Below are 24519 nucleotides of genomic sequence, written 5' to 3' on the forward strand. Positions count from 1 at the left end.
GTAAAAATATTATTATTATTGACAAAGTGAATATGTACAAAACATCAACCCTAGGTTGAAGTACTTTTCTTTTTTACCCAGTGAATGAAAATTATATACACTGAAAAATAGTGGTTGACTGATTTTTAAAGTTTTCTTAAGAGCTGATACTGATATCGTTTATTAGTAGTTAATGAGACTGATAACCAATATTTGGAACCGATATGCATTTACAACAAAAATCTAAATCTTTCTGTCAGTATTTAGAATTTGGAATATAAAAAACTCCAACACATATAAAGTCAACTGAAAATGTTAATAAAAAAATGAACAAACAATAATACCTCCCTTAGGATTTAAAAAGTAATGGTTTCTTCCATGCTGATACTTTCTTTGTTCATTAAAATAAAATGCCGAAACAGATAATCAGCAAAATGCCAAATATCTGCCCCAATAATCAGCCAGGCCGATAATCTGTCAATCCCTACTGCAAAGCATTATATTTATGTCTCCATTGCTGGTGGGCCATCACGATAAGAGTATGCATAATATAACGTTGATTTTACCACAGAAAAGACTTGATGATCACTCAAATTAGGTGGAAGAAAAAAAGTGAATCTATCAATACTGGTATTGGTTATTGGACAGATGAGTTGTTCTAGGGCTGGGCAATGTGAGCTGAAAATGATATGGCAATATTTTCAGGTTATATCTTGATACACTATATATCTCGATATTTTTAAATCTCCTCAAAAGAAATTAATTAATGCTAGAACTGGGAGACTAAATCGAACATTACAATTTTTTATTTTACCAAATTCCCTTTTTGATGTGACAATATTGTAGGAATGGCAATTGGTACTTTGAAAAAATATTGACACAATTCCATTTTTGATCAATAACCATTAGTTACGAAGTATAATGACTAAGTGGGTAAAGGTAAGTATAAAAACAAGTAGAACTGATTAATAAGTACAGAAATGTACATCACTTTACTGTAATACAACCTTTAAAATCAGGAGGGGGGGGCACACCATTGATTCCATATCACAATAAAACAATATCCACTATTTCAAATGATGTATTGTCTAATATCTTAACACAATATAATATCTTTATTTATTGCCCTGCCCTAGTTATTATATATTGGCCAAAAAATCCAATATTGTGCATCCCTAACATTTAGCTTACAGAAATTACAGTGGTGTCTAACTCTCTACCAGGAAACAATTAAACCCAAAATATTATACTATTGGTTTAACTACAGCTCTTTCCTTCAGTGCTCTTAGCTTGTGTTATAGTCTTTTATTCTGAAAAGCTGTGACCGGAAGTGTGCTCGGTCCCGTTGCAGGTTTTGACAGCAGGTCCGTTTTTTACCTCTTTGCTTTCTTTATTCCACCCTGCCTCGCTCTTTCTTTCTCTATTTAATACGCCTGTAGCCTGCCGTGTGTGTGTATTTATTTATTTATGCATCTTATTTGAAAGTATTTTAGGGGTTTTTTTTAACATTTTAGTCGCTCCTTCAAATGAGAAGACGTAAAAGATGGAGCTTCATATTTTAGAGCACAGCTTGAAAGTGGCGAGTATAGAAAAAGAGGGGATCCAGATTTGCACTCACGGATTAATAAAACTCGCTTTCTTGGCCTCCAAAACAAGGTACGTAACTTCTTCAGCGCGACAGCTAACGTGAAGATTACAGTGTGATTTGTGTTTTTGACATGCTCCACGGTGCTGTACGTGTTTACTGTAGCTGTTGTTAACATTATAGCAAACTAATGCCGGCGGCTGCGTGCACTTGTATGCTCGTGTGAAAAGGCAGCGGTGTTAATGTGTGCCCTGTAGTTGTGTTAATGCTCCACAACGCAGTTTTACGTGTTATTTTGTGTGTTTGGTCTCTGCCACCAGTTTCCAGGCCTATCCTTGTTCTGTAGTGTCATTTTGTAGCTTTGTGCCATCTGTAGCTGGGTCGACGCCAGCGGGGGTGTGTGTGTGTCTGTGTGTGCATGTGTGTGTGCAGGCTGTTTTTCCTTCTCTCCGGGCATTTATAACATGTTTTCAACCAAACTTCACCAAGCAGCAGAGGGCATTTACTGTATTTCCTGTCCTGTGAAGTGGCCTGAGGAAACTTTGATGAAATAGCCCTTGCAGTGACATGAAAACAGGCCTGCACACTTGTCATAAACTCTGTTGTGCAGCTTTTATTACCACCATATATTAATATTAATGATAGCCTTTGCAAATTAGTTCACTTTACAGACACACTGGCGTCCCTTACTGTACAAAAGGCAAATTTGGTCAGCACTGTGGCAGTGAGCTAAACTAATCACAGCTCCCTCTGTTCGTAGAAGTTTCTGATCAAACACAGTCCGTGCAGATTACTTATTACCTGATGTAACTTTAATTACTCAGTGGATTTTAATGTAACAGGCCTGCAACTAGTGTTGCATTGATACTGGAATTTTTTAACTTCAACACAGTACATTGAAAAATATTGATGTGTGCTACCACGTGGAAAAAATGACATTATGGACATAAAATGTTACCTTTAAAAGATAAATAAAACAAGGTAGTAATGATAACTTTTCTTTTCTGGGTTATACAAAGAGAAGACCAGAATGACTTCAGTAAGAATAAGAAAGAGCGAGACAGTGCAGCTAGTAGTGGTGTAACAATACTGCAGTAAATGACTATTGAAACTGTTTCAAATATTCAGAATTAGCATGCATCAATTAGGGACATGTATTGGCAAGAATATGACAAACAGAATCTCATCCCAACTCGTAAAATACTTTCACTTTGTCAGTGGATCTACATGTTAAAATATGACGCACCAAGTACCATGAGTCAGTTTTGGATGTTTAGGGACAGCGTGTCAATTTACGGCTGTTAAATTCATTACATCTTTTCAAAATACACCTCCGTGTTCACTGGAATTGCAGTTTCTGCTGGTTACATGCATACTGTCTTTTTCAAAATAAACTTATAGGTTTAACACTTCATTTTTAGGTTTACTGCCTTACGTTTAGGCAGCTACAGTCAGCAGTTACATTTAGGAAAAGAAATCATGGTTTGGTTGAAAATGAGTACGGTTGTTACCAACGTCATGTATCATCATAAGAAAAATTTAGCATGCTACTAGCAAACTATGTTATTAAACAACTCAAATGACTTTTGGTTGCACACGAACAAACACTGCTCTGGGGTAAATGTCCGGAGGTTTGTTTTTGGTTTTTTTTTTATGCCATCAGTGGCTTCGTTATTTGTAATTATATTATCACAGTCCCGGTAACCTCAATCATCATAGCAGAATTTTTTTTGTAGTAAAAATAGAATAAAATAAAGGTGCTTGCACGATTCTTTTTTTCAAGTGTATCGATATTTTCTCACTCCTCTAGTATAAATAGTTATTTTTGACACCACTAACCAATATTTTCATTATCAATTGATCTGTCAACATCAAGTATCCAAAAACAGAGGAAAATGTACATCACAAATTTATTCCAAGTCTTCAAATGTCTTTTTTGTCCAACCAAAAGTCCAAAAACCTAAATATAATTAGGTAACGATGTTTAGAAACAAGTGAACGGCAGCAAATCCACACATTGGACAATCTGGAGTTAGAGAATGTTTTGTGGTTTTGCTTAAAAAAGAAAACTAATTGACTATCAAAATCCCAACTAAGTAATTAATCAATTAACTGTTAAATTTCTAAACTCAAAAACATAATCTCATCACTGTCAGCTCCTCCTGATTGGATATGCTGGCCCTTTGATTATACACACATCAGGATTTGCATATAAAGTCAGAGTCCTTTTTTTATTCCAATCAAACTAAACCATCCAGTTGCTTTTGAAAGTAGTTTGCAGCATTTCCTGTATAGAAAATAGCTGTTTAATCAACACATAAGCTCTCTGTGATTTCCCAGCTTTGCCCACCACCTTTTGAAGTGTGAACCAATTTGTTTTGCTGGTGGAAAAAAAAGCCACAGCTGCCACAACTATTGCACAAGTCCATTTAGAGAAGCTGCAGAGCTACATGTTGTTACATTAGCTTAACCCTTTAATGCCTAGATCAATATCAGTTTACTTGTGCTGCATTCAAACGCCTTTCCTAGTTATTTAGACCTCTGAATCATGAGAAAATTGGTCTGGTTTCTTTTAAAATAAATAAATAAACCAGGAAAAACATAAGCAACTTGACAAAAAATGTCCCACAAACCAAAAAAATAGTCAAAGGGGGCCAGGAAATGATCTGAAAATTAGGTGAGGGGGAATATGAGATATTCTCAAAAAATATATTTAAAATAATGTTGCAGAACGAAGACAAAAAAATTTATTTTTTTTTACTTTAATTTTTACTTTGCTCTACTTTTTTGGTGGTGGTGGGGTTGAGTCTTATTTTTCTTGTAACTTTTTGTAATTTTTTTCCAAATTTTTGGGCCTTTTCTAGTTTAAGTTGCTCATTGCCCTCCCCTCCCAGGTTTGGGGTAAACAAACATAAGCACAATAGCTCTTTAATATGGTATTTTTTATTCACACTTGCAGGGTCTCCCACAGAAAATAGGTCTGCAGAGATGGTTCATGCATGTGATATCTTAGTCGCCATATTTTTCAGTTTCAGGCGTGTGAATAGTGTTAATACCAACATCTAAGTCGTACTTAAGCCTTGGAAACCTCTCTGAAAGCTCTGATAAATCACCTTGTTGTTCAATAATACGGAAGTGCCCAAAAACCAAACAAACATGAATGCCTCACATCAGCCAAAGTCCATCATACAAGGTAATCAAACCCAAACCTGATGAATAAACTGCTGTATGGTCTGTTCTCTGTGTTTTAACCCTCAAACAGCCAACTCAGTCATACAGCTGTGTCCAAATGTCCAAAGCCGTTCATGTCTTAACATAGAGTCCAACAATCTTTGTCCCACAATCAATTCATACAGTGAATTCTGGCCTTAACAATAGCCATGCTCAAAAATTACTCAGGGCATTTATTGTGTAAAAGAGCGCCTCTGCTCTTTTTCCCTAAAGATTAATTCTTTAGGTCTTTATTTATTTCAGGCACACTGGACTGCATACAACATAAAAAACTGCACACCATCACTTTAAAAAGTACTGACATAACTTTATGACACTACATGACACATTTATTAACATAATAATGTACAGCGTGACCCGAACTAGATTTTCAAGACTGATCCTATTATTGATAGTCAGAAAATTCCAACAACCATTTTATCAGACATTGTCCATTTTTTAAGGCTGCATAAACACATCACAGGCATCACATAAGGTCCATTAGATTTGGTTATTATCAAATTAATTCATTCAAATCTGAAACTAAGTCTCATGAGAAATATTGTAAGAAGTTAATTTCTTATGGAAAAAACAACTGCTAAAAATCATCGCAAAGCGGCAACAAACAACATGAAATAGGAGAAATTTGCTTCAGTGAAAAGTGGGACAGAATTAAACTCTATGCTCAAGCTACCATGTGTGTATTTCAGTTTCTAAGTGAACCAGTACTATCAACTTAATTATTTGAATCACTGAATCCAATAAATGTTATGTTTTTCACGTTATTTACATTGCATTTTTTTAAATTATCCAACATTTTTTCTATTTTGGGAGAGTATATTGTCATGTCATCATGCTGGCATGTGTGTTGTGCATATTATCTGCCGGTACTAAATACTAATAATTTAAAAAGTACTGATAATAATAATACCCCAAACATATCTTAAGCATTTCTGTACTGCAGTTTTTTGTTACGTATTGGCTGACAGCTGCCACTGGCTTATTTGCAATAATCTGTTGATGCATTAATCTGAACAGTTTCTATCAGGTTCTCTTTTTTATTCTGTTTTTTAAGGTATTTTCCCGTTATTCATAGGCCAGTTAGAGAGAGACAGGACTGGTGGGAGAGAGAGGGGAGAATGACACGCAGCAAAGGGCCACAGGTCGGACTCGAGCCTGGGCCGCTGCAGAAGCCTCAAACATATTGGGCGTTTAATTGACATTCGTTGCAACCACATTTTTTAGAGTCTGGAGCAGGAGAGGCAGAACTCACTGTGTCGATGTCAGTGAGGAAGTGAACACATGATAAGTGTGGTTTTGCCTTTCAGCCAACTTGTTTGTCACTGGCTGCACGTTACATGAGCAAACAGTCTCACTCTACTGTTACAGGCTTATCATCACAGAACTCTGATATCAATTGTGAATACTTTGATGAGAAGCAACGAGAATGCCAAAGATAGTTTGAAAAATAGTTTGACGTGCATGTGAGGTCCAGTTACAGTTGATTTTTATTCAAAGAACTGGTTCTGGACTGTATCCACATTTACTGCATAATATGTTTGTCACGTGCACAGCCTATTTGTGTCCAGTATATGTGAATATGGACTTAACCTATTGGTAGTATGCAGCGTAGAAGAATGCTTTTTCATATCTGGTATTGGATGTCATATTTGGATGTGACTTATCACATTTTTTGACATTATTAGAAATCTCAGTTTTACCGAGTGCTGCACCAAATATATCCAAAATTGCAGTAGGGTTAAGTGCACTATCCAAATCGCAGTTGCTGCTTTTTTTTGATAAAAGGTAAGATGTGTCACAACATACCATTAAAAATGAAGCATTGTAATGCTAGTGAGATGCTCCAGCCTGCAAATCATATTCCAGTAATTAGGAAAAATGCTCGTTTGGTACAGACCCCAGAAAAAAGGTCTTTATCTTTTTTAAAATATTTTTTTCAGTAAAAAAAACCAAAAACATGCCCATTAAAACTGCGACTCAATACCCACGAAAATGCGTTGGTTTTTTTTCATATTGTGCAGCCCTAATTCACTGCACCCAAAAATGCTTTTTAGTATATCAACCATCTGTAAAACATCAAAAATTGAGCAAATAATTTCACAATTTAACGCTGAGGTTATATGATATACCTATCAAATATGGCAACATAACGAAGTGCATAAGCACAACATAGACTCATTACACCAGAGGCCTTCTGACTAAACCAACCATAGCCTCTGCAACCTGTGCAGAAAACTATCAACTACACAACCACGAAGGAGGCAAAACTCCTGCAATTAAACAAAAATAACCGACAATACACAACCGGACACGATGGCGGGTGCAAAAGCATGACTCAGCAGCAGAAATTCAACATCCCGCCTCTTCTATCAACAGCAGAAGAAAACCTCACCAAAGCAGAAAACACAAACTGTAACTCCACAGCAGCTGCACTCACAAACACACAAATTACAGCAAAAACGTACACACCGCTGTGGCGCCGCCCTCCTCCTGAAACACAGTTTGTTGTACTCACCTGTCTGCAGGCTCTGTCAGTCTTTAGCCCCGCGAAAGTCTTCCAAAGTGTGTCCTGGGTCCAGCTTCTCTGTTTCCCAGTATAACCAGTCCACTGAGCCTCTCTGTCCCACTGCGGTCCTCAAAGTTTTTAAATTAGGTCGAGCAGAAAGTCCGAAAGTTACCGAGAAACGTTAAATGTAGAGGAGGATGTACCGCGAGCCTGTTAGCATTGGCGCGGTGGCTACATCCGGCATGCACCTGGGCACGCAAAAACGTGGGTGCGTTTGATTTGGGTCACCTTTGTGGCGTTTCACTACATGGTGCCGGCTCTACTCTTTTCTACTCGCCTTTTTTGGTTTTCCATCCATTACATTTGTTAACTGCTTACAGTGGTATTAGTAAAATCTTTTTGGCAGTGACCCTGTTATTTACCGCGCGCTGCCATACACGTCATGAATGTGACGTGTGTCGCCGCGACACTGACATCGCGAGAGTGTCGCACGGCGTCGCTATAACGACCAGCTACACTGAGGCGGTACTATCTTCTAATGGAAAATGTCCCCCAGAAAAGTACCCGATACCAAAGCGAGTAGAGTACAGTAGAGTAGAGTAGAGCCATGAAGTGGAAATGTGCCTTTTGCATGCCAGTGATACATACAGGTAGACTCAAAAGACTGCAGATAATTCACCTGAAAATTTAGCAAAGCACAATAGCTTAGACGTAAAAATAAAGAAATAAATAAGTAGACGCAAAATAACTTTTTTTGAAATCATAGTTTTTTTATTAATTATGTTTTTATCTTTACATTTTAATAATGATACATTTAATATTATTTATGTTTTATTTTATTTAAGTAAGTAATAATATTAAACGCACAAAAAAAAAAGCATCAGTAAAAGAAAAATAACTTTTTTGAAATTGCAGTTCTTCTTTATTTATATTTTCATTATTTAACTTTAATAATAATAAATGTAGTATTATTTACTTACATTTTATTTTTTTAAGTAAGTAATCATACAAAAGTAAAAGTACACAAAAATCAATTTAAAATGACTTTATTTAAAAAAAAAATTATTGATATGTCCTAATTATGACAACACTTGAGAGATATTCAACACATTAACTTACATCAACAACTTACAAAATAATAGATGAACTGGTGCAGTACATTTTGTGTTTTAGTTTTTGCAAACACATTAGTTGTGCTTTTTCTCTGCAGCAGGTGGTTTGCAGTGCTTTGCAGTTTAAACTAATTTAAAGACTCCCTGTGAAGTTCCTTATATGCACACAGAATGTGCAGGCTAACTATGCAGACTTGGCCATGTGCTCGATCTCTGCAGTGATTTTTTGTTTCACTTGTTGATTTACATGGAAAGCTGTCATGACAGAATAAAGCGAGTCATTAAATAGTGTTCATATTGTCATGATCATGATTAAAGGAGTGTTATCAACTCAGTCACAAGACAAACACTCCAGTGTTCATCATCCTAATGTCCTGGCTCTGCAAAAACACACTGCAAGTCAAATAAGTGACACTCGACTGCTCATTTTATTCCAAGAGGAAATGTTGGCGTTCCCACAGAAAGCATTGTTGAGTTTTTTCTGTTATTCCCCTGTTGTTTTTCACACCTTTCAGCCAAATATGACGTGTGAGCTTTCAGTAGCTGGCCTGTAAAGATGTGATTATCACAGAAGTGTTGTGCATGGTGTTTTTCCAGTGTGCCACTTTCATTTTATGGTTAAGAAAAAGTCTGCTGGATGATTACGAGCTGATTTTAACAATATCCTCCATTATCTCAGAACCTTTTTTTCTTTTGGTGCATTGAATATTGATTTTAGACAGAAACATAATAAAAAAATATTCCAGAGAAAGGTGATTTTGACAAATTGACATTTAATAAGATGACACATACAGGAGTGCAGAAGTTTTTGCATGTGTTGGCAAATAAATAAAAAAAAGCAACATTTTGATTTAAATGACAAAAAACTGATAAAGTAAACAAAATTACAAATCAGACAAGACATTAGATGTTTGCAGGAGGGGTCAACAGATTATCTGCCTGGCTGAATATCGGGGCCGATCTTTGGCTCTTTGGCATTTTGCAAATTATCTGTATCTTTAATGATCGCTAATAAAATTAATTAATGAAAAAATGTGCGTATTACACCCAACCAACACCAGGGAGTGCAGTCTGCAATACATGCAAAGAAAATGTTAGCACGGGAGGAACTTTTACTTTGTAAAACCTCAGAGGGCTATCTTTACTAATTAATTTTATTCTTTAAATTTTCACTGAACTTTATGAAAACAAGTTGCTGGGAACTTGCTGTATATGATATTGGAAGTTTCAGTTTTAATAAAAACATTTGCTAAATGGAATTTAAACAAATTTTAGTGTTGGAGTTTGTTATATATCCAAATTCTAAATTTCGACAGAAATATTTTCATTTTTATTGTAAATATATATTGGTTCCAAATATCGGTTATTGGTCTCATTAAGTGCTAATAATTGGTATCAGTATCGGTATCGGCCCTGAAAAACAATATTGATCAGCCTCTTATTCTTTGATCTGATGGTGTATCCAGATAAAACGTGAGGGCATCACCAAAGTCATTATTATTCATCCTCTGGGCAACACAAGCATCAGTACCAAATTTCACAGAAATCCATCAAACATATGTTGAGATATTTCAGTCTGGACCAAAGCTAAAGACTGCCTGACAGAACAACACCGCCGTCCTCAAAGTCATGCAGCTACATGGCTAAAAATATTATTTTATAGTTGTTAGGTCATGTTTTTAGCCTTACGTTTGCGAATTCAAAAACATCTCTCCATCATTGAGATTCCTCTCACAGCAGTTGGTATTGGGGAGTTTTATATGCAGCCCTGTGCTGCACTGATAGCTCAGTTATGAGCCTCATATTCAATATAAAGTGATAAAGAAGACATTTACAGGCACAGCTGCAGTCGTGTGTAGCTCCCTGCACATGTCACTAATGCATACTTTCATATGAAACTGTCTCCTTAATTCTCCAGACTGTTTGATGTGTGTGTTATGAATGCTTCAGGGAGCAGCAGAGCTAAAGGAGACGGTAATCGTTCGACAGACTTGATGTAGTGAAGCTTAATCCAGCTTCTTTTTCCTCTTAAATTTTTTCACGCACTATATCCATTGTCTGATCCGTCTTTTCTTTTTCCACCTCTCCCATTCAGATGCAAGTTTTTCAGTTTGACAGAGACTCCGGAGGACTACACCATAATCGTCGACGAGGAAGGCTTTAAAGGTGGGCCTCTTCTTTGTGGATCTTTAAAGTCGCTGTGGCAACCATAGATCGGGCAGCAGGAAAAGATCACATTGTGTAATCTCTGATTTTCACCGGCACCGCGTAGCTTCGGCTGCCAGTGTTTGAGCACACTTTGTCATTATGGATGTGAGGCCAAGCTGCCAGTCGCCGTGTTTTGTGGTTGGCTGATTGAGTGAATTCATGTCATTACACACCCTTTCCCTGGGTGACCCTCCTTGGTTACCCTGGAGACTACAGGCTATTTGTTGCATAACTGGCGCAGGTATTTTCGACTGGTGACTGTCTCCGAGTGTGTAGGTGCCTGTTCTCTGTTGAGCTTAACTGTGAAACTAAAGCCAGGCGATGATTTAGTTGTGATTTTTAACATTTTTAAAGCCTCTAGAGAACACTGGCAAGATGCTGACCTTTTATGTCGACAGAGTATGTATTTTATGGATTTTAATAAGAGATGATTCAGCCTGAGCGCTAATGATGTATGAGAGTTAGTACACAGTTGAGTCCGCTGACGGTAACTTATTGTAGCACACATACATTAAATGTTTGTCATAATATTTATATTATTGAATAACCTGCTTAATCTATTGCATATTAAAGGATATTTTTTAACCCCTTTAAAACTGAGCAAATTGGTTTGATATCTTTCAAAAACATGGGGAAGAGACAACAATCAATTTAAAAGGCAGTATTATAAATACTCTATTATAAATAATTATTATTTTAATGAATGATTAATCTACCAATAGTTTTGTTAGTGAAACATCAAAATAATAGGAGAACAATGTCCTTAAATTGCTTATTTTTTACGACAGTCCAAAAATATTATTTATATATGATTTAATTTTTAAAAAAGCAGTCAATCCTCAATCCTAATATTTGGGGATTTTGGAGGAGGAAAATGACAAACACTACATTTTCTTTCAAGAAAGTCATTGATGAATCTTCAGATCGTTACAGCTTTAATCAGTATTATGATCATAATTTCAAACATGACAAAAGAAGCTCAAGAAGACAAGAAGAGTCATCGAGTCAGCAAACGGACTCAGTAATGTCTAAGATAAGCTAAAATTAGCCACCATGAGCTACTGGTCATACCAGACAAAGTATTTCTGACCATGTTGCACTGAGAGATTGTGTGTTTGATTGCTCATGCTTTGTAAGAGGAACAGTGTGCTGCTTTTGCCTCATTATCTTAATAATATAGATGAAGAGCAGGTTTAACTCAAATCTCAAATTTCCTTGACTCTTTCTGAATGAGCTCTTTTAAATGACTTCAAAATGTAAAATCCAAACAGGGAACGGTACCACTGTCTAGACAGGAATTCAGGAAGATGGCAGAAAAGCAGCTACACAGCCTGTGACTGACAGAAGAGTGGAGGGTGGAGTCTGAGAATAATATTGTATAACTTCAGATTATAAAACAGCACTCAGTATAAAAAACAAAAAAGTATGTTTATAAAAGATGGAAAAACAGGAACCTGAACACATAAAAAATTAGGAACAATCATTAGTCATGCTCTTTGCTCACCCAAACTTCCCAGTTTCTTTTCTATTTATTCCAAACTGGAGTTAAAAAAATATTACTACTTACTACTAAATATTATCACTTGTGTTTATCAGAAAAGAGCTATAAAAAGTTTTTAAGAGTTTCATGAAGTTGCTGCAGGTTAAATCACTGTTATATTATAACAGTGATTATATATTACTGTATTGAATATTACTGTTATATATATATTATAAAGAGAAATAAGTCTTTTGACACTGTGGGTTCTGGTGTGAAGCCTCATAGCCACTTTTATTGAGCCTTAAATCAGTTTAAATCTCTTCTCTGTTTTTTGGGGGTTTTTTTTGACCATTTTTGACTATTTCCTTTCCCAGAGTTGCCCCAGTCGGAGCACATCAGTGTTGCTGACGCCACATGGTTGGCCCTCAATGTGGTGTCAGGGGGTGGCAACGCCTCCAACTCGCAACCCATCGGAGTCACCAAAATCGCAAAATCGGTTATTGCGCCGCTGGCCGACCACAACATCTCTGTTTTCATGCTGTCGACGTATCAGACGGACTTTATTCTGGTGAGTGTGCATAATAACATTCAAGATACTTCTGTTGTACTATTTTAACAGTAACACTGGTAAATCGAGGTATTTCCTATGAATCCTTTGTGCATGTGAAGGTATTCCTACACAGGAACTGCAGACCCTGCCACTAACAATGAAAACTGTTATATAGAGCAGCAATTATAGAATTTAAATTGCTCAAAGGCTTAGCAGAAAAAAATAACAGCCTAAATTACTATCAAACAAAAATAGCAGAAACTCTTTTCAATAGTGACAAATTCTACCCTTCAGTTATTTGGTGACAGATTTTTAGCCCAGATTTAATTTAAAGTCCCTGTAAACGAGAGGTTTCGCCTGGATTGGAATACACTGCATGCATGAGCAACACATGACGGCAACCTCGCCGAACTGCAGCGTGTTTTACATTCAGGGTGTTCACGCTGGCAGCGTTTTTGCTGAGATGCATTTGCAGAGCTGCCTGCTGCTATGAGTACTGTATTTCCACATTCATAAGAACATATTCTGCTGATTTTTATAGTCGTGCAAGCTCCTGCATTGTCAACAACACGGTCCTGCAAATGTTTCACAATAAAATGCCTTGTGTCAACAACTGATGGGATTCTGTCAACAGAAACGTTGTCATAGATCTTTTGTTGTCATTGTATATTACTTCACAACAAAATTTAGTTTGGCGGCAACTGTCAGATGTAGCAGCTTCAATATAAATAGAAACATACAAAATAGACAAATGAAAGAATCGTGGCAGATAAAGTCCACAAAAGACTGGGATTTTGATGTTACAATACTCATACACTAATTTTTTGACATGTATTTGGTACTTAACAAGAGACAAATGATCAGTTATTCCGAAAAAAAAGTTAAATAACAAATAGCTCAGACATTACAACCTTAACATTAACAGTATAAACTTGGATGCATTTCTTTTTTTCTCTTATAATTTCTTTATTTTCTTCTTCAGTAGATTCTCTAAGGCCTATTATAACGTTATTGGGGTGCCGGCAGGGCTGGGGGGCTATTGTTGTGTATTTATGTGTTTGTTATTTGTTCTCAATGTTAAAAAATTAAAAAGTTGACAACAAAAAAAACTTGGATGCATTTGATCTGAACTTCCACTTGCCTTTAGATGCAATACTTAAGCTGATCATACATGTTTAAAAGATCATTATTGATGAGGATTTGATGCTTCAAGAGATGCATTATTTGTCTATTATGCAACCACTGGCAACACAATTGTCTGCATCCCCAGTGCACGACATGAAAAAGCAATAACCTAGGATATGTTGTACCTCTCATAGGCCCACTTCCTTTTGATTTAGGAAGAAATCCTCTCTCATACCAAAGCCTTTCTGGCCACAGGGAATGTTTTTTTATTGCCTTCTTTAGTGGAAAAACAAGGTCTGCTGAACAGCTCTGGCATGTTTATGAAAATGAAAGAAAAAAAAACCTGCGTCGATGTTGAAAATCTGTTACATAATGTGGATCAGCGGCTCAGCCTCTTGCTGGAATTCCAGGTATCATACTCGGGCCTGTTTCCTGTCTCCATACTGGCTGCTCCTGCCCACAATCCTAATTATTGGTATATCAGATCAAAAGAGGCAAAAAAAAAGAAACCATGCTGTGTTCACCCTGTCGCCCACACCCAACAAACATCATCTCTCTCTGTCCTTGTCTCACGCTGTGTCGGATTGCATTACTGGATCTCTGAGCAGACCAAAAGACAGACCAGCTTAGGCTGTGTGTGTGTGTGTGTGTGTGTGTGTGTGTGTGCGTGTGTGTGTGTGTGTGTGTGTGTGTGTGTGTGTGTGTGTGTGTGTGTGTGTGTGTGTGTTTCTTTCACTGTTAGGATCTTTTGTGTTGCAATAAAGCAGTAAAACCCGACCCAAATGTTCAATACACTCATTTAGACCGAGCTATGAGTATCCCGACTGAGGTAACCAGCTACACACCAGATTCTCTCTCACACACACACACACACACAAAATTCAACTGATGTAATAGCTGTCACCCACAGTAAAGAAAGCAAGCACTCTTTCTTTCACCAAAGTTCATCTTTGTATCAAAAAAAGAGCTTATTGTTCTATTAAAATATACAGCTCCATTATTTCCTCTAGTTTAGAAACTGGTTTTCATGACAGCAAATGAAAAACATCTTTATAGTATATATTGTGCCGAAGCAATTTACAGTAACTCTTAAACTAATATAAATGTTTGCTACTAATGTCGGGAATGTCTGACTAATGTGATACCGGCACCTGCTGTAATGAATTGGTAGATTAACTGTAATTTTTACTGTGAAGACACTTCCTTTGTTGTGTTTGTTTGTTTCTGTCTTTTGATTATGTGTTAAAACTATTTTGTTCAAATGTCCATGTTAAAAACATCAATAAAATAAAAATAAAATAAAACTAAGATCCACCCCAGCCAAAAAAGTGGATTTTTTTCCTGTTATTTGATGGCATACAAAGCCATGCAAACACAATTTTGATGTTTTATGTTTTTTGATGGAAAAAAATCACTGAAAATCTATTAATGTATCTACATGCCCTACATAAAATTATATTTCAAACTTTTCCATTGACCAACGTCTTTCTCTAAGACAAGATGTCTGAAAAACTAATGACTTAATTTCCATTAATTTAGCAATCGATGTTTATTGTCCCGCAAAGATTAACCCTAAAGGGATAGTTTGGATCTTCTGAAGTAGTATGAGGATTTTTCAGTGTGTTATCTACCTTAGACGTGAGTCGCTTCTTTAGCTCACCTCATTCTTTTTTTTTTGTCCCCAGGTTCGAGAGCGAGACCTGCCGATGGTCATGCACACGCTGTCTTCCGAATTCACTTTGCTTCGGGTGGTCAACGGAGAGACTGTTGCTGTTCACGATCTGGGAGTCACCAATGGCTTCGTAAAGCCTAAACTTGGTAAGAGTAAAAAAACAAACATTAATATGAATATTTTTCTACAGAAGCGAGCTGTTTAAGAATGATGACATGCAGAAAGTGGCCGCAGTTAACAGCAACACAAACAGGCTGCACAGATAAAAAACATATTAAAAATGCATATTAAACAATGTTGTTAAAGGTTTGTTGGACTCATTTTGCTCGACACATATCTGCAGTTTGTTTATGTCTTTTAAACATCATAATGCATGCTGAGAGATTTTACTAAACGTATTTTACAAATATCAATATGAGAATGATGTTTCCCTGGAAGCAGTTTGACAAAACTATCTCAACTTTAAGACTTCTTGTACATATTTGTTTAGAGGTTTAGCCTAAATGGTCATTCTTTATCTTGGACATAGACGTTTCCAAAAATGTGATGAGATTTAAGGGTCATTGTTGCCATATAGATGTTTTATTAAATTGCTTCTTGGCTATATTCTGTCTCTGATCCCTCTTCAATAATTAATCATTAAAAATAAATATTAAAAATAATCAAACTGTTGTTTTTTGTTTTTTTTTTCCCCAGTGCCCCGTCCCATCATTCACCCCTTATCTAGTCCCAGCAACATGTTCTGTGTGACCAGCCTGGACCCGGACACACTGCCCTCTGTAGCCACCCTGCTCATGGACGTCATGTTTTACTCCGGAGGGTAAGAAAGCAAAAAGATTTTGTGACAAGTGAAATTAACTATCGCTTTTTAAGAGTTGGCAATGCAAGTAAATCTGGTAAATCCGGCTTAACTGAACAGTTGTGGCTTCTTAGTAAAATTTAGGAAACTGATTCCCTTAGATAAATAAAGTGTGTAAACAAAGAATGATTAGTTGGCAGGATTCACAAAATGCCATTTGGAGCATTCAGAATAAATGTTTCTCTCTGACTTTACTTAAAGCTTTCAACAGAGCTCCATTTATCACAATTACCAATATTTGTTAATCACATTAATCAGTCACATTTGCATATTCTTAAACATGTTAACAAAACAGAACCCGCTGATTTTGTAACTCCATCACACACAAATTAATTCTCCCTGCCATGATGCAAAATACATAAACCTTACACACAAACTGATCATTTTCAGTGTTACAACAGGATAAAAGACATTTCCATCATTACCTGTCGACGCCTCAGCTGGTTTTAAAGTCACACAAATGAAAATGTGTGAAAGCTAACTGGACATGACTGTAAGTGTGAGGTCATTAAAGGTGTGAGATCACCTGAATGTGATTTCTGCGTCACCGGTTCGACCACGTTAAGTGATGTGTCCCTCTGTGTCCAGGCCGAAGGAGGCCGGAGCATCTGGCGAGGACTCCAACCACATCCGCTTCTTCTCCTTCTCCCTGATCGAGGGCTACATCTCACTGGTCATGGACGAACAGACAACTCAAAGGTGGAAAAAACAAACAATTATTTTTATTCCTGCTGCGAAATTAAGCCCAAGATGTTGTTTTCTTTTAGTCAGTCACACTGGGACGTTATGTCTTCGCAGGGGGAAGGAATTTATGATTGTTGTTTGAGGGGGCGATTAGTTTGTTGCTAAGCAATAGCAGAGCAGTTGAGCATATACAATGTACTTAAGTCACAGTGGGTTTCAGTCTGACTCATTTATTCTCCGCTGCGTCCCCCTCGTTCTCACAGAATACTCTCTAATTAAGCAGAAAGGCCATAAAGAAACCTGAGCAGCTGCAGATCCCATGTGGTGGCTCCTCTATTACGTCTGATCATAGATCGTCCATTCATAAATGAGATGTCCTTTATATGGGTCGGCAATGTCTTTAAGCCATGCGGAGGTAAAATAATAATTGGACCCAACTTTTATTATGTTTCTTAAAGTTTATATTTTGCTCCTGCAGCATGTAGGTCAGCCTCGTCCCCACGTTTATGTAAGACCTAATGTGCTGCCTTAAAGGAATAGGTCACCCATTTTACGCCACTTTACAATGGCTCTCTCATTCAGTACGGCCAGCTGAACAGCGGTAACATAGCTCACCTGCTGATGTCCACCTGAATGGTTAATAGTTAGCTTCTCCTGCTGCAGCTGCACACAGGATCCGCTCACTGTGCCAGGTGTCTGACAATTGTTAACTAGAGCAAAACAAAGAAATGCTTTAAAGGAAAGTGAGGCGCTCAGAAATGCATGTAAAATAGATAATTTAACATGTTAAAAGTTTAGAATTAAAGTCCAACCTAAATTATTCTTTCATTTACGGAAGCAAATAGATCTGCTCTGTTAAGTATAGTCTTTTTGCCAGTCTACAGAGCCCCTATTGTGAACCCCGAAATGTTGAGTACCCCAAAGTTTTAGAGTCCGAAGGTAAAATATGGGTCCCCAACATCAAGAAAAGTTGGGATGCTAACTTGCATATGCTGGGCAATTTGCATAGTTTGCAGCATTTACACAAATGCATTGTCAGTTTGACAGTAATGGTCTAAAAAATACAATTATTCTATTCATGTCTTTATAAACATGGTACAGTTTAAAACTTATTTGAAGTTATTTCAAAACATAAAGCAGATAGAGTAAAGTTAACTGTCTAATTCAGTAAATCCAGCACCTCTTAAACATCTTAGTTGAATTTAAATTAATAAAAAATAAGCCTAACTGCAGTTTAAATATGTAGACTTCTGGTTTAAATAATCCATTCTGAATTTGGAAACTACCAGAAATGGATTCAGTGTTCTCAATAACCCCCAAAACCACCACAATGATGTCTAAATTGGCCAAGCAGTTGTTTGATTACTGTCAATACATGCAATTATGATGCAAATGTGGCACAAACGTCCACTTGGACTCAAGAACAAACTGATTGCATTTTCGTGGCTGAAGGTGATTCTAGTAGGTTATATAATAACACCCCGTCTGTGTATTAATCAATAAAATGCCATGGTTATCCATTCACTGTGTTAACATCACAACTTGTTGAACAAGCTCAAGATATATTCTGCCCCATAAACCAAACTATGATATTTACGCTACATACTATTACATTCAAATTTAACATTTATATTGAACTCTCATCTGAATGTTTTTTGCACTTTGTTTTCCTCAAGGTTTCCAAACAACGTCCTCTTCACCAGTGCTTCTGGTGAGCTTTGGAAAATGGTTCGCATCGGGGGACAACCTTTAGGATTTGGTGAGTTTTATTTGCTAAAAGGCCAGTTTGGCGTGTCTACCCAATATGATAGTTAAATTATTAGTACCAGTATTACAGTGAACGCTCACAAAGATGTGCTCAAATTATATATAAGCGCAGCCTCTCAAACCGCCTGTTTTTCAGAGAATTTCACACCCTACAATGACTGCATCTCTCAGCAGCAGTCAACAACAAATTAAAACAATTTCTTCAGCTGTCAGGATCAGAGATGATCTTAAAACATCTGTCGAGAAATCTGTTCGCCTGGTGTTGTTGGTGCTGCCTGTCTTCGTGATCCAAACAAGCAGCCAACACAAGAAAGATGATGACAACGCCCTGTTTTTCAGTTAATAGTGTTAAATAACACTGAAAATCAGACGAGTGGTGTTAATAAAGTGGAGCTCAGATTGGGAACCGCTGCTGTGCTTCTTCAACACGCATTTAAATGATGATGCACAGTGTGATTTTTTTTTCTGCAGATGAGTGCGGCATCGTGGCTCAAATATCAGAACCCTTGGCAACGGCTGACATTCCAGCTTACTACATTAGTACCTTCAAGTTTGACCACGCCCTGGTAAGACGGGAACCTCACTATGTACCACAAAGCTTTGTAGTCAAAACGTTGTGTATGTGCTGTAGACCTACAAGAGAAGGTTATTTCATCTGATAGCTGATTAACAGGAAATACTTATTTTGATCCCAAATGTGAATCATTTTTCAAGCCAAAACACCATATATTTGAACGTTTCAGACTCTTAAATATTAGAATTAGCTGATTTTGTTGTTATGTTACGATAGATTTAATGTTTTGGGATTTTGGACTGTTGGACGGATCAAACAGGACATTTAAAGGACGTCACGTCAAGTGTTTTGCAGACAAAATGAATAATCACTTAATTGGAGATATTCGATTTCACGCTGAGCTTTACGAGAGTGGAAGTATGCAAAGGCAGCAGAGACGTACTTCTGATTCTCTACTGCACCGATTTAGAAAAACTATTGAGGTAAATCATGAAGTAATCAAGTTATAAAAGTTACAGTGGTGCCCCATATTTTTCTAACAACAAGCCAATGCATATTTAAGTTTCCACAACGTCCCATCAGATAATCGATTGCAAGTTTGCTTGTTGAGCCGATTTCAGACCAAAGATTCGAAATGAGACAAAAACAAGATAAAATTGTTGTCTATGTTTTCACCAACCTGCAAGTAACTGAAAAAAAGTCTTCGCTGCCTTTGCCTACTTTCACTCTAGAGGCCTAGAGTCATACGCTGCTGTCAGATTGTCAGAAAACCTCATTCGTATCTTCCAGGTTCCCGAAGAAAACATCCAAAGTGTGATCGGAGCTCTGCGGACCAAGAGCACGGCACAGTGAAGAAACCGATGACCGTTTTCAAAGTCATTTCGTTCAAACGTTTATCATGTCCAAAAAGTGCCAAGAGCTTATTTTAGCGAACTACTGTGGATCGGCTCTGAAAGGAAGGGATCTAACCACGAAGCGTGGGTGGCGTACCGGGGAGGGGGGGAGTGTGACGGTGTGTTAGGGATGCCTGTGTTACTCGATCATTTTCTTTGCCCCCTTCCTTCCCCCGACACTCGAGGCCCTCCACTGCCTGCTCTGGTAGTTGTTGCTTTAGTTTACCAGACTGAATATGTTTCTTTTCCTCTCTAAAGCTGCTTCTTCCCACTCCCTGACCCCCACGAGCACCATACTGTATTAGTTACATAATTCCTCTTGCGGAAGGATGACGAATGTACTCTCAAAAACGAAATATATATTATAAGCTCTCCATTCATTTCCACAGGTCATTTCTCAGTGCCAAGATGTTTGAATGCCTAAACTGATGCCTTTGTCAAAATACTATACTTGTGTGCAATTGTAGGAGACAATTCTTTGAGACAGCTGGCGGTGTGACGCAGCACTTGGTTGAGTAATAAGGTTTTGTTTTTTGTTTTGCTTCGAGTAGCTGTTGAACATCTTTCATTTAGAGCAATGATCTGACAGTCCGTTGTTAAATTCAGATGCTTGATTTGGTGGAACATGAAGTGAATCCATGATCTCGATGAGGAAATGATCGTTTTTGTGTTTTAAAAAGTTACATGCAGTCACACTGTGAGCAACCTGGTCGATGGTCGTTTGAAAGGGGCAGATTTTATGTACTTATGCAACATTTATATTAATAGATTATTTGGCTGGCAGGACAATTTATGTAGTGTAAATTAATGGTTTCAGAGTTGCGCTTCAGAGTCAGGCCAAAATTTGAACTTGTCCATTACTTTGGTTATTAAAAAAAAATACTTTAGAAACTAATGAGATTCTGATCAGTCTCAGCTCAGCTTTGTGTTTAGTAATAATTTAGTATACCACTAAAGTGAACACAGTAAACATAAACTGCTGCACATTAGCATGTTAACTTTGTCATTGTGATAACACCTGTTGCCAGTCATAGATACAGCGACATTTTTTCATTACACAGCAAAACAACTACTATTACAACAATTTAAAAAAGTTAATATTTTTTAAATAAAAAGCAGACATTTAGTAACAATTCATGTCCAATACAAAATGTCGTCTAGGATAAATTTCAGAATTTAGCATCATATCTAGACACCATATTAAAAACATCATCATATTTGAAAATATAATAGGCTTCCATTTACATTAGTGCACAAACTAAGCAAGAGATACAAAAAAAAAAGAAGTAACCACCACATTTTCACTGACCTCCATGCTGCTTTCTACTGTTTGCTAACCTGTTTTCTGGCCTGTTTTTGATGTCGAATGTGACACACCAGTAAAAATAAACAAAAAACACATACACACATTCACAGAAAACATACTGTTCTGCTGCAGAGCCGTGTACACAGCTCTTGTCTACTGGCAATAAGAAAATAGTCTATAGCCTATTTAGTGGGTTTTCCCATGTTTAAAAAACTAATTTTGGTGGAAAAGGGGTATAATTAATGCATATGTCTCTTTTGTTAAATCTGAACAGACAAGTCAAATCAACTTTTTGTAGTGTTATGGAGAGTTACATACTCTAAACACTCCTCCAACAAGCTTTACTGTAAATATGAAATGGTTGCATTTTCTGGTCAGTTTCGATGACTTGACGGTCACGTTGCTCACAGTGTGAAGCCGCAATAAGTCCTGCTAAAAAAATGCAATGATGAAAATGTTTGCATCTACAGTAGTAATAAATTACTGAGCCACTTTGACAATGTAATATAAAAATAATGACATAAACATAAGCTATGGTTCACACAGGGAAGGAGCCCTGGTGTCCATCACGGTGTTGAAGCTGCCCCTCCCCGGCCCCAGTCTGCACTTTAACGCAGGTCCCACCCCCACAGGCCTGCTGTACTGATGTGAAAACGGGGGAGGGCTATTTACTGTAGAGATCCTGTCCAGACGGGGAGATTTCTGTTGGTCTTAAACATTTGGTGATAATGTTTTTCTTTCTTTTCTTTTGTTTTCACGCCACCTTGCACCTAACAACAACCTCTCTTCTGATCAGATGTGATTAGTAGAAACCCTGTATTTATCAGTGTTAAAACAGGAAGAAGGTGACATTTCTTCTGATTCCATTTCAAAGACAAAAGTTGAAAGCTTTTCATTTGGAGCTTCTTGTGTGAAAAAAAAAATAAACAAGCTTTTTTTTTTTTTGGAGCTTGTTGCGTGTTCAGTTTTCACCAATGTGTCATTTTTACTGTCTTTAGTTAACAACAGGGATTGTCCTCTCACTGTTATTTGCTCCCAATGTGTACTTTAATCAATAAACTCGTGACATCTCTGCACAAAGTGGTCGTCAGAGCCTCAAGAATCACTATAAATCAGATTTGTCTGTCCAATTTTGGAGTATTTTGACATATAAAAAACAGGAAAATAACACTATAAATACACACAAACTCATCTTTGAGATAATAAAATGCAACAACATGAACCGTGTATTAATATCTTCACTAATGAGGAGCACTGAATGCACAATAAGGGAACAGAATAGTAGATGTAGCAGGGACACAACCTGAAAAACAAGCGCTGCACAAACTCTGAGTGAAGGATGTCATCGGGTGCTTATAATAAACCACCGAGTACAAACAGCAGCAGTATGTTGCCGAGATTTTCTCTGACAATGTCTGTTACATCAGTACTTCATCAGTTCAACAGCAGCTTGTTTTCTCCGAGCGAAAAGACACTTTAAAAAGCTCTCTGAGCTCTGACAGCCACATGCTTGAAAATAAGCATCTGAAAAATACAGCTGGTGTTTCTTCATGGGAAATATCGATCTACAATATATATATATATATATATATATATATATATATATATATATATATGACAATGTGTGTGTGTGTGTGTGTGTGTGTGTGTGTGTATATATATATATATATATACCTACTGAAAAAGAAACTACAAATGTTCAGTTCTTAAAATTAAATAAATGCTCTCTTGATGATGAATCCGAGTAATTAAGGTGACCAAAGATATTTGTTTTTGTTGCATTATCTGGTTCAAACTTCCAAACAGCCCTAAAAGTAATATTCAGATTTTTATTAAATTTGTTGCGGATGATCATCATCCCGGGAGGGACATTTTTAATGAAAAAACACACTCAGTACACACACCTGTCCTTCTGCCGTTATCTCGAGTGATTCCCTTCCTCCTCTCAGCTGATGGGCGACAGCAGGGAGGACCGCGGGGATATCAGTTGTCTGTATTATTTGACCTGAGTAAACAAAGCAGAGAACAGTCAGGTCCTTGTAGCCTCCACACGCCACCTTTTCTCTGCATCAGCTCACTTCAGCACACAGGAGGAGGAGGAGGAGGTGATGAAGGAGGAGAAGGAGGAGGGCTGTTCCAGCTGTAGAAACCCTCTCTGCAGAGCGGGGTTAAAGGAGAGGACACGGTCTGTTAGTGTTTTCCCTCATCGTGATCATCTTTCTCCTTACATAATCCCCGACAGCTCGACTCTGCGGCTCACTGAAAGCTCAGAAAAGACTTGTGCTCACCTGCAGGGGCGTAAGTAACTAATTACACTTACTCCTGTTACTGTGAATGAATTTATATATAATTTTGACATACTTTAATCTTGATTAATACCGTTTCTCTTTTATGCTACTTTATTTTTACTCTTCACAATTCAGGGGAAAATATTTAACTTTTACCGCACTACATTTATTTGACACTTACATTTACTTTTTACATTTAAAAAAGCAAACATGCTTTTTATTTGGGACCTAATTGATCAAAGTAGGAGTTTGATTTTGATTTTAATTAGTTTTAATATTGAATTATGCCCTTCACATAACACAATGCCCCCCCATTTTTCCTTTTTTTGCCTTCATTTTATTGTTATTCTTATCATTATTATTTTATTAATATACATTTTTAACTTTATCTATCCTTGTGTGCTTTTGCTAGTTTACCTGCTAACTAGTCTTTTGGTTTGTGCTTTGGTTGACTTGGTTGTGATTTATTGTCCAAAACAGGCTCGAAGTTTTTGTAGATGTCTTTCTTGTAAAACTTCTGGCTGCAAATAAAAACAACATAAAAACATGCTTTTTTATCTACCTTGTAGTATACAAGTATCTAAAATTAGTTCCACATTGACAGATTACAACATTGAAATGCATTTGTTGTTTGTTAGTGATAAAAAGAGAATATAATGTACTATAACACTGTGAAAAGAGCCGTTCTGCATCATAAGTATTTTTACTTGTGATGTAGTACATTTCTCTGATAATACTTATGTAATTTTATTTATTTAAT

The 24519-nt window shown here is 37.0% G+C and overlaps 1 protein-coding gene and 1 long non-coding RNA gene across 2 annotated transcripts in view; one reads left to right on the forward strand and one right to left on the reverse strand.

Moving 5' to 3' along the window:
• LOC148187217 (uncharacterized) overlaps window positions 1-7748 on the reverse strand; it is a 190454-nt gene extending 182706 nt beyond the window's left edge. The window contains exon 1 of the long non-coding RNA XR_015779009.1: window positions 7311-7748. This is a non-coding gene — a long non-coding RNA (uncharacterized LOC148187217). The remainder of the gene's footprint in view (window positions 1-7310) is intronic.
• Window positions 1314-22551, forward strand: castor2 (cytosolic arginine sensor for mTORC1 subunit 2). The gene is made up of 9 exons (XM_042499042.2): window positions 1314-1635; window positions 10509-10579; window positions 12476-12669; window positions 15462-15594; window positions 16145-16268; window positions 16896-17006; window positions 18668-18750; window positions 19230-19324; window positions 20062-22551. The coding sequence occupies exons 1-9, from the start codon at window positions 1523-1525 to the stop codon at window positions 20122-20124; spliced, it is 987 nt and encodes a 328-aa protein (XP_042354976.1). The 5' UTR covers window positions 1314-1522; the 3' UTR covers window positions 20125-22551.
• The last annotated feature ends 1968 nt before the right edge of the window (window positions 22552-24519 follow it).

The sequence above is a fragment of the Plectropomus leopardus genome, chromosome 15 (genome assembly GCF_026936395.1).
Source record: "Plectropomus leopardus strain MGB_pleo_1.0 chromosome 15, ASM2693639v1, whole genome shotgun sequence".
NCBI classification, from domain to species: domain Eukaryota; kingdom Metazoa; phylum Chordata; class Actinopteri; order Perciformes; family Serranidae; genus Plectropomus; species Plectropomus leopardus.

Coding starts and splice junctions, on each gene's coding strand:
- castor2 (XM_042499042.2), top strand. CDS start 1,523: ATGGAGCTTCATATTTTAGAGCACAGCTTGAAAGTGGCGAGTATAGAA. Junction 17,007..18,667: donor GACGAACAGACAACTCAAAG/GTGGAAAAAACA, acceptor GTTTTCCTCAAG/GTTTCCAAACAACGTCCTCT. Junction 18,751..19,229: donor GGGACAACCTTTAGGATTTG/GTGAGTTTTATT, acceptor TTTTTTCTGCAG/ATGAGTGCGGCATCGTGGCT.